The sequence below is a fragment of the Oryza glaberrima genome, chromosome 6 (genome assembly GCF_000147395.1).
Source record: "Oryza glaberrima chromosome 6, OglaRS2, whole genome shotgun sequence".
In the NCBI taxonomy this organism is placed as follows: Eukaryota; Viridiplantae; Streptophyta; class Magnoliopsida; order Poales; family Poaceae; genus Oryza; species Oryza glaberrima.
The window spans coordinates 13,326,172-13,337,267 of record NC_068331.1 but is presented as its reverse complement, the minus strand read 5'-3'; the positions used below and the strand labels follow the sequence as shown (position 1 = coordinate 13,337,267).

General features: G+C 42.2%; 1 protein-coding gene across 1 annotated transcript; it reads left to right on the top strand.

Annotated features, from left to right (window-relative positions):
• The first annotated feature begins 3,938 nt into the window (after positions 1-3,938).
• On the top strand, positions 3,939-7,707 carry LOC127777586 (protein BOLA4, chloroplastic/mitochondrial). The gene is made up of 3 exons (XM_052304194.1): positions 3,939-4,302; positions 4,425-4,492; positions 7,130-7,707. Exons 1-3 carry the CDS (start codon positions 4,024-4,026, stop codon positions 7,281-7,283), a joined length of 501 nt encoding a protein of 166 aa, XP_052160154.1. The 5' UTR covers positions 3,939-4,023; the 3' UTR covers positions 7,284-7,707.
• Positions 7,708-11,096: the final 3,389 nt, after the last annotated feature.

Sequence of the window (11,096 nt, the reverse complement as noted above, 5' to 3'; positions counted from 1 at the left end):
CTAGTACTACCTCCTTTTTTAATAGATGACGCTGTTGACTTTTTCTCACATGTTTGACCATTCGTCTTATTCAAAAAATTTACGTAATTATAATTTATTTTCTTATGAGTTGTTTTATCATTCATAGTACTTTAAGTGTGATTTATATCTTATACATTTGCATAAAATTTTTAAATAAAACATGTAAGAAAAAGTCAACGGCATCATCTATTAGAAAAAAAAAAGAGGGAGTACACTCTAATGTTTTGAGAGTAAAATCTTGTATTACAGTGGCGAAGCCAGGATCCGATTACGAGAAGGGCCAACTTGACAAGTAAATACGATAAAAACTAGCATAAAATATACGAAAATATCAAGGCTTCCTACAAACAATATTTCATATCAACGTAAAAAAACAAATGATAATAATAAAAGAACCCAAGTAGCTATACTGAATATATTTATTCATTTTAAATTAGCCTTATGAGTACAAAGCATACAAAATGATAAGCGTATCTGTGATAATATACCATCCAAATTAAAAGTTTAGATCGTGACAAACAATCAGAAAATAAAATTAGATCGTGGGAAAATGAGAAAAATAATTATCATCTTGCGGGTATTAACTAATATATTAAAAGACTAAAATTAAAGCGGATAGTTAAATTATACTATAAGGATTGAGGTTCAATTCATACTTCATTCTCTATAGCATAGTAAATTATAACTTAACTAGCAAAATCCCCATGCATTGCATTGGGTGAAGCAAAAAAAAAATATTAATAATGGGTGTGTGGGAGCAAAATGCCACCAGATTAGTTGATGTCCGTATAGTCAAATCGAATCTTTCCAGTGTAAATAAGATGGTAACATGACATAATTATTTGTTGCTCTAAATCCATTGACATGGATGATTATAGGAAAACTATTAATACCACTTTAAAATTGAATTATGTATTATAGACTAAAATTTGAAACCTAAAACTTTTGTCATGTATTATTAAGAGATCGGTTGCAATGCATGGTTATTATTTGGTAGTTGATATGGATAAACATTTTTTTTACATATTATAAAGAGTAGTAATAGTACAAGAAACTTTTTTTTGCTAGCTTTCATATCAACCTCACTGCACTCCAATCGCATAATCGCTTTCACTCAAAAAAAAAGGAAATCATACAATGAATAGAAAGGAAAAAAAGTGGTGTATCGCAGAATATGTTTCACTTAAAAAAATAGAAGAAAATCGTATAATGAATAAAAAAAGTGATGTGGTTAGGTGTCCTGCGGTGAATGACAGATGACTGGCCTCCCCCAACAGCCCCCATAACCCACCTACAACCCCCACATATAACCCCCTCATTTGCTTAATTAACCTACCCCCATTTGCTTAACTAACCTTGATTAAGGCCCCCAGCTCCCAACTCCAACTTATGTAGGGCTGGAGTTGTGCCAAACGGTCCAGATTCACCAAAACTTGGAGCGGAGCAGGGTGAATCGCTCCAAAAAATGTACTAGCACGGTGGAGTGAGGAAAATGCCACTCCACAGCTCCACTCCCAACCTGATTACAGCGCTACCCATTACTTTTTAATGAAATTACAATCAGAATGCCACCGCCCTACCCCTTCGTTCCCCCACTTCTATCCAACTACCCAATCAATGCAAGCATAGTCCTGCCTCATGGAGAGCGCTAGCTGCAGTTAAGGATGAATATCAGACTAATTTTACATAAAAATTAGGGTTGAGTTGACGGAGATTTTACGATTGAGGTACGAAAATCAGCCGCGCAACATCGGAGGGAAGCAAAATAAAAAGGAATAAGTTCACTTTGACTCCCTTAAAAATGATCAGAGTCTAATCCATGACCTAAACCACAAAACCGGATATCTCGACCCTTGAACTATTGAAACCGGTGCAATTTGATTCCCTCAGTGGTTTTAGTGGGCGGTTTTGTTGTCATAGCGTCTACGTGGCTGTGTTGACCAATCTGCGGCATTGACGTCGCGCTTAGGTGGCACTAGAGTTAAAAACATATATATGGGACCCATTTGTCATTCACACAAACAAAATTATGGGGCCCACTGACATGTGAGCCCTACATGTCATCCTCTCTCTCTTCTTCCTCCCTCTCTTCCCCTTCTCTCTCTCCGCTTCGGCCTTCTGCAAGAGGCAATGGCAGCAGCGACGGGAGGGTGGGCGCTGGAGGCGCTGGAGCGGTGGCTCCGACGGGCGGGGGTCGGAGCGACTGCGGGTCAGCGGAGAGCCCGGTGACTGACGGTGGCTGGCAGGGAGAGAGCTAGTGGCGGAGGTCGTCCCCATCTTCCTCCCTCCTCGCCGGGCTCCGCATGTGCCTGGCCAGATCGGCGAAGCGGAAGACGCAGTTGGGTTCGTACCACGGGCTGCCAGAGGCGGACGGCTTGGGCTTCGCGGCGGACTTATGGATGGTGATGCGGGCCTCGCCGAAGAGGGTTGTGGATGCCGCGCGACCATCACTGCGGAGGAGAGCACCATGGCGAGCGACTGAGTGTCTGAGTCGCTCCACGGCTTCGGGGTCTACGACGACGGCTGCGTTGGCACGGCGGCGGGTGGCCATGGCGAGTTGTTCGGGCCTCGCCTGCCCGTCGCTGTCGCCGCTCTAGTGCCCTCCTGCCCGCCGCCACTGTCGCTCTCGCTCGCCGATGTGCGGCTTTCCGTCGGGGTCCAGCCCCTTGATGCCGTCGCCTGTTGCCGCCCGCCGCCGTGCGCCCTTTGTTGCCGTTGAGCCGCTATCCTCATTGCTGCCGGATGAAGGTGAACACAAAGGGGAGAAGAAGAGAGAGATATGGGAGAGGGAGGGAGGAGGTGGGGCCCACAATATTGTTTGTGTCAATGACAAGTGGGGTCCCACATATATTTTTTTTAATTCTAATGCTAAATAAGCGCCACGTCAACACCCCGTCGGACGAAGACTAAACTGCCACGTAGTCGCCACGTCAGCGAAACCGCCCTCCAAAACCAACCAGGGAGTCAAATTATACCGGTTTTAACAGTTTAGGGGTCAAGATTTCTTTTTTTTTTTTAAAACCTAAGCCAGCCGAGCTGGTATTATATTCAGAAGAAAAGCACTGTACAGAGGTCACCAACGGTGACAGGAGAAGAAGAGGGGAGGGAGCAGCACAAAAGAAAAAAATACACCTCCATGGGGGAAACTAAGGCGCTATTCTCGCAAGTTTTTTGCACCACACGCTGTCCATACATGAATTTCGTCTAGAATTTTTGTCACTAACTGCGGAATTTGGAGCGCTATATCTTTAAAAACCCGCCTATTTCTCTCGCACCAAATTTCCCAACATAATAGCATGTGTAGTGACTGCACCCCCTTCGCATGATCCTTGCTTTGCTGCTGCGTTGTTCGTGATTCCCACCAATCGATTAATTTTTCGTCCGGGTTGTGGACCGGGAAGGAAAAGTTGTGGGCCATTCTTACCGTCACTTTGTCCCAAAATTCCTGCGTGAATGGGCAGTCTTTGAAAAGGTGTTGCGCCGTCTCCAAATTCCTGTAACAGAGTTGACATAAGTAGTTGTTTGGCCACTGTCGAAGTTGCAAACGATCAGCTGTCCATATTCTGTTTTGTAGGAGTAGCCATGCGAAGTTTTTGCACTTGGATGGCGCCCATGTCTTCCAAATCAATTTGGCAGCCCTTAGTCTTCCGTGTCAGCAAATTGAGCTAGATAAGCAGATTTCGTTGTGTATTTGCCGGTATTTGTCCATCTCCAGGTCAAGATTTCTGGTTTTGCGGTTCAGTGCCACGGATTAGATTCATGTTATTTTTGAAGGGAGTAAAGTGAACTTATTCCAAATAAAAATGTTCAAATTTCCTTGCTTTCCTTTTCTACTCCAGAAAGTCCATCTAGCCCTTTGTTTGATCATGGCCCAAGCCCAAGGCCTGCGCCCAAAAACGAATTAATCCCCAAGACTACGGGAACCACAAGCAGCTGAAGGCTTGAGCATCGCAGTATCGCCCTCGTGGAATCTCCTCCCGTCCCGTCTCCTCTCCACCGGCGATGCAGCAGATGAGGTCCGCCGCCGCCGCTCCCTGCTCCCTCGCCGCCATGCTCCTCCGCCGCTTCGCCTACACCTCCTACTCCTCCTCCTGTGGGCCCATCCGCCGTCACGCCGCCGTTGCCCTCTCCTCCACCACCACCACCACCACCAGGTTCGCCGCCTGGTCCCCTCCTCCTCCTTCGTGCGGCGCCAGGAGCAGGGGGTTCGCTGCCTGGGCGTCGGCGCCCGGGCCGGCGGGGTCCACGGATTCCCCCGCCATGCAGGCGCTGGAGACCAAGGTATCTTCCACCTCTTCTTCGTGGCGCTTCTTGCTTCTAATCTTGGCGGCGCACCTGGTAGAAGCGATGTGATGCTCTCTTTTTCTTTTTTTTTTATTGTTGTTGTTGTTGGTTCTTGGCAGATCAAGGAGCAGCTGGAGGCGGACACGGTCACCGTCGTCGACACATCTGGCGACGGCCGCCATGTCTGGTAATGTTGTTTTTACCCAAATCATGGACCCATGGTTAGCTAGCTTATATCTATATGTGCCAATAAACAAATGCGGCCTTCTGACTTTGTACTTCCCATTGAGGGTGCATCCCCGAAATGCGAGAGAATCGCATTCCCCATCCATTTTGAACTAATCGAACTCAGTAAAATTGATTGATATTAGTAACTTTATCCACTGCTTGACTGCTTGTCCATAAGAGCTTTATGCCACAGACACATCGGTTGGTGCAATATGCCAATATCCTGTGCTTCTGAGCATGGAGAAATCGAGTACTTTAGAATCTATCTTTTTGTACCTGTCTGTTACATACTTCGGTGTTATATAGTTTTCTGAGACACATAGGTAGTAGAATGTAGATAGCTGGTAGAGCATTCCTACAATAGTAGAAGGTTTTCTTGTCAGCTTCCATGAATGATTTGGCTCTGGAAATAGCTAAATATATTGATATTACCTGGTTATGCTTTTCCTATTTCTAGTTTTCTTTTTTCCTGGAAGTTGAAACTGGTTTTTCCTTATAAGCAGTTTCCATTCACAATGATTTAACCATTTTTCTTCACTAGTGGTTAGTGGCAGTGAGCGATAATTCTTCGCTGAAGCGCTTATGCTGATTAATGGAGTCAACATACAGACCATCAGTATGCCTTGAAAGCTACCATTCTATTCAGAATACTGATAACAGCATTCGGTCCTTCAACTGTCAAACTCAGTCATTCAGTGATCAGACATTTGATCAATTTATGACCTTAAATTTAGGAGCATCATCTGCTAATTCCTAGAAGCTGCCCCCTTTGCCAAATATTTCATGGATTCCATCAGTTAAGCTATCCATCATTGTCCAGGTGATCCAAGAATGTTAGAGATCAAATTCAACTGAATAACAGTCTGTTTTGTGAACTCATCCACAAGATACTTCTGCAGCCCTCTATTAACTCTACTAAATCAAAAGATAGGATGGACAACTATTTCTTTACTAGAGTTTTGTGCGTCGGTCCAGCCATCGCAGATGCCTAGTATTTTCTTTAACACATGGTATGAGTCTAGTAACATGTAACAAAGGTAGTTCCTGTACCACATAAAGATAGAACTAGTTTAAGAGAGAGTGATGAGCACCTGGCAGCAAGTAGCCCATTTTTTCCTTCTATTTGGAGGCCGTGGACCACAAGCACTATGTTTTCTCTTGCTGAAATTTGTACAAAACTGAACACTATCTTCTTAATAATTAAGAAGCACTAATCCAAGTAACTGACTCAGGTATATATGCTCCTATAGCAGCAAATAATCAGTCTGAAAACTAACGGATGTATATGAATCAGTCCGGGGTACAGGCTTGTTTGGTTTCTGGCTTGTAGAAACTGAGCCATAGGCCGATGAGCGAACTACGGAAATATCAAAACTGAATAGCAAACTGCCAACAGAAAAAACTGCTACTTCAGTTCGGTTCGGTTCAGTGTATAGACTTCGGTACATGTTCAGTGGATGACGCAATCACCAGTACCAAGCAACATACCGAGAAAACAGATTCCTATACTGGCCTTCGTTCTCATCTAGCGACAGCAGCAAAACTTCACCATGAGACAACTGGGATTGCCATCTCCTTCATAGCCTGTAGGAAGCCCACAACAGAAGAAATGCAAGTGAAAAGCCAATCCCCCCTAGCCCGTTAGATGATTGACTTGTATATTCACGAGGGCACCTAGGACTTGCTCTAATTCGGAGCCCATGCACATGTGCGCCACACTAGCTTATTCAAGCCCTATATGAACCAATATAAGCCCAATGTGATTAAGCTAATTATACTACTAGGTGATGATGGCACAAATGGCAACTAGGATTCAATTAGCTAAAACCTAAGCATGGACTCTTGTATATACATGTACATAATGGTACTCCAAAAAATTAGAAGAATAAAACATCCATGCATGAGGCATGATATATGGCTTTAAGTTGGTTTGATCTCCTTGTCAAAAACTCCAAGCTGGAAACTTTGTCCCGTCATAACATGCCTCTGCTTTGGGCACATTAGACGTAGCCTCCAATTTTTTTGCACCATCCAGGTTAAAAATGCTGGCATAGATTCCGCTGTGACAAATATGGGAATGATGGTCACATCAGTGAGAGGAATATAAGACAGAATTTGTCGGCCTTAGTCTCAGAAAAAATTCATAAACCAAGAGCAGCAGATAAAATACAACAAGCATGCCTGAAGAGAAATTTATAATCTTCAGTCTGTGAGCTTTGTGAAAATGAATAAGAAACATGGAGAAATATGGATGGATGGAGATAGGAAATGGTTGTCAAGATTTTTATCCTTCTTTCTCAAAATTTAATTCTTAAAGGTAACCATTCATGTTATTATTCTACTTCCGATCCTGCATGCTACAACTCAAAACATATTTTGAGTGTAATTGCTTCTCATTTTGTTACTAGCAGTTTTCTGCTAACAATTGGGTGGATAACTAGTTCTTTTTTCCTGGCTTGGCCTACTAGTGTAGTTTGGCCTATGTGGTTTTTGATGCATTTTCTCAATTGTTTCATCTGTGATGTTTGTCAGAACAACTGTAAAATTCTCTTGTTTATATATTTCTGAAGTTGAGCTTCACCCTTTTCTGCCTCAGCATAGATGTAGTTTCCAAGGTATTCGAAGGGAAGTCTGCCGTAAATCGGCAGAGAATGGTTTACAAGGCTATATGGGAGGAGCTCCAAAGCACCGTGCATGCTGTGGACCAAATGACGACCAAGACGCCTTCTGAGGCTGCTGCCAACCAGTAGCAAGCATCTGCTTGAGATAAATTTGGAGTGCCACAGTGGGAACTGTTGTACTGGGACCTGACCATTGCCGAGAGGGATCACGATTCTTGACTTTCTAGAATACTTTATATGTACACAACTGAATGGTTAATATTTTTTTTTGATACTATTGGCATGGCTTCAAGCGTTCAACAGAAATATATTCTATGGTAGTCTTAGGATTTACCATTCAGATTTCCAGGGCAGGAAAATTTTGAATATTTTTAGGCAACAATATTTTGATGTTATGGTGCCCAAACTCACTATGCTTGTCATGCGGCTCCGTAGGCTTTTTGAATGGGATGTCACTATCGGGAGCAACGAATTGGCTATAATTTTAGTCGGTCTTGTATTGAACATGCGGTCGGGCATGCGCGATAGTGTTGTGTTTGCCATTTTCAGCAGATGGGATTTGATCAGTCTATTTACTTTCCTTTTAGGGATAAACGCGGCGAATACAGGTTTGGCATATTTCTCTATTTCTATCAGTGGCTGTCACGTTTGCCCGTTTACATAAAACTCTACAGATAAACTCTGTACATAAACTTTTGTGTGTATAATTTTATATACATACATATACATATAAATAAAAAATTATATATATATATGTATAGATATAAATACAGAGTTTATATGTATAGTATAAAGTTTTTTGTGTGTGTAATTTGGTTGGTGGTATCTGAGTTGGCAGGCAACTGATCACAACGATAGGATTGCAGGGGTCATAGATGAAAGCTGAACTCAGTGGTGCACTGGTCGGTAGCGGTTAGGCTTTCGGGTATGGTAACTCTGTTGGGGATGCCGTTGACATACCCAAACCTTAAAGCGTCTTTGGATGGACGATGACAACGTCTTTTAGCGTCGTAACCTTCGTGAAGGTGTCGATTTTAAGAGTTTTGCTCTGCGGTGTTCTAATAGACCCGGTGGCGATCAGTCTCGTATAGCGGTGACTGGTCTGGTGTTCGGCATGTCTCTCACTAGTCTATGTGTGCGGTTAGCATGTGGTTTTAGGGTGTACACTCTGGTCCACTTCCTTCCTCGACAACTACCTATCGATGTAAAACTTTATTGTAACCCTTGTTTTTTTTCCCTATCTCAATAATAGTCGGATGACCTTCTTCGATCATACCAGCAAAATAAGTGCTATATGCTCACTTCGTGTTCTCAGCCCATGCCCAGTCATATGTAATATATCTCACAACAATTATGTAGATAAATAATATAAACTAAGAGTATTTTTTTGTTGAGTTGCATATTTGCAATAGAAAATCCCAAACAGAAAGAGAGTAAATCAAAAAATTGCAAGCGCATGTGTCATGCGCTGTTTGCTCAAATTGAGCTCGATGTTTTGAGATGTGTGTGCTTTCCGCACAACTTCCCAATGCGATCTCTCTTTTCTTCTGTAATCATCTCTGTAATTAATCATCTCAACACCTCTATCAATCACAACTCTCCCCCTCTCATCCATCTGTAAATAATCACCTCTTAGCATCATCTCAAACAAGCCTGCTGTAAATTTAATCATCTCTAATCAACATCAACCTCTATATCAGTCAATCTCAAACAAGCCTGCTCTCTTCTCTCTCTCTGCAAATCAGTCATCTCGATCTCTTCTGTAATCATCTCAAACATGCCTGCTGTAATTTATTAATCATCTCTAATCAACATCAACCTCTATCAGTCAATCTCAAACAAGCCTGCTGTAATTTTAATCATCTCTAAACCTCTATCAATCACAACTGTAATTAATCAACCTCTCTTATCATCTCAAGATACCTGCTGCTGTATAATTAAACCTCTATCAATCACAACTGTAATTAATCAACCTCTCTTATCATCTCAAGATAAAAATCCTATTCATCTAAATCAACACAATCAAGTGTACCTCTATCCATCTCTAAAGCACAACGTGTCTCTATTATCTCTACTAAATCATCTAAACCTGTGTATCTCTGTCATCTCTGCAAATCAATCCAATCATCTAAACCTGTGCGATGGAACCGGGGGGGGGGGGGGGGGGGGGGGGTGGTTGTGAGCACGTACGTCTCGGCGGCCGCCTCCCTTATTAGGAGCACAACCATTGCTTGCTCCACGATACGGTACTAAACAATGCGACCCGTGTGCTTAAACATAGTGTCGCCTTCGATGACTGTACGACTAAATCAGGGTACTGTTGTTCCTAGTGTACAGAGCAAGTGGTGGTGCTGTGGACGTACAAGCGTAGCATGTTTCTTTTGCTCTAGCGGCAGTATAACATTCTGTGTATATTTTAATAGAGAGAATAAATTGGTGCGTTCACAATGGAAAGATGGGAAATAATTACTTTTTTTTTTTGAAACCAGGATATATTAAGACTTAAAAGCACAGTACATATTTGATATTACAATTAAGAGAGGTGAAATGATCCTTCAACAGACTAGCATAGCAGTCTCTATGAGGATAAGCAATATGGGAAATATTTTGACACATATGTACTAAGTTCCCCCTAGTTAAGCACTTAGTTTCTTTGGAGAGCTTATCTGCCATTTTGTTCATCTCCCTTGGGATCCATCTAACTTGCATGAGATCAGCTGGGGTGGAAGAAGTTATCTGCAGCCAAAACGGCCTAGGGCTCCAGTGTCCGGGTTCCTGCAGGAAGTTGTTCCTCTTTACTGCGTCCACAATGGTAGCGTTATCCATCAAGTATATAACATCTGCAAGATTCAGAAATTTGGAGATTTCTAAAGCAAGTTGGAGGGCCAGAAGTTCAGCTTGTAATGGACTCTGAGCTTTATCAGAGATTGCTTTGATAAACATGGCATTATGATCCTGGGGAAAATGAAAAAATATCCCTATGCCAGTTACTCCATTTTCCCAGGCTGCATCTGTATAACATCTGTTTCCATTTGGGATGCTTTCCATTCTTCTTTTGCTAGTGCCTTCCTCTTCAGTGTTTCCCTGCAGCACAGATTGAGAAAGAACACAAGAATAGGAACTAATCATTGCATCAGCCAGGTAACAGACCTGGGAAGGTTCTTTCATTATACCCTGAAATTTAAGATCATTTCTGGCTTTCCAAAGCTGCCACATAACATTGAAAAATTTGTTAAGATCAGAATTGTTAGCAGCATTAGAAGTGATGCAGGATATAATCAGAGATAAGAGAGAATTATCAGAGAAGTTATCAATATTAAATCTGCAACCCGAAATCATCCATGTTATTCTACTGAAAGGACAAGAGAAGAAAAGATGAAAATCACTTTCAGGCATACCACATCTACAACAGGCAACAGAGATGTCATTTATTCTTTGGTGAAGTCTGAGAGCCGAAGGAAGAGCACCCCTAACCAATCTCCAAGCAAAAACCTTAACTTTTGGAGGCATATTTCTAGTTTTCCAAACAGATTTGATTAGTGCAATGGATTGAGAATCTACCTGTTGAATTGTTTGGTTCTCTCTTTTGTAAAATTCCTTGTAAGCACTCTTAGTATTGCATTGTCCATTTCTTTTGTGCTTCCAGAAAAGCTTATCCTCTGCATCGTTCTGCATTATTGGTACCTGCATGATTTTGTGCACCGCTTCTTCTTCAAATAAGGAATTAAGTTTGTTGCTATCCCATTCTTTAGTCTCAGTCCAGAGATCTGCAACTTTAACAGGCAACTGACTGGGCAAAGGATTAGATTTAATAAAATGATAAATGTCATTGTTAAGATCACACCAAGGTTGATTCTAAATAGAAATGTTGCCTTCTCCTAACTGCCAGGAGACAGTGTTTCAGCACCTTCCTTATTTTGAGTACAGAACTCCAGTAGACCG

Excerpts from the sequence above, each read along its gene's own strand:
- LOC127777586 (XM_052304194.1), top strand. The coding sequence starts at position 4,024 with ATGCAGCAGATGAGGTCCGCCGCCGCCGCTCCCTGCTCCCTCGCCGCC. Across the intron at positions 4,303-4,424 it reads TGCAGGCGCTGGAGACCAAG|ATCAAGGAGCAGCTGGAGGC; the intron begins GTATCTTCCACC and ends GGTTCTTGGCAG. Across the intron at positions 4,493-7,129 it reads GGCGACGGCCGCCATGTCTG|CATAGATGTAGTTTCCAAGG; the intron begins GTAATGTTGTTT and ends TTTCTGCCTCAG.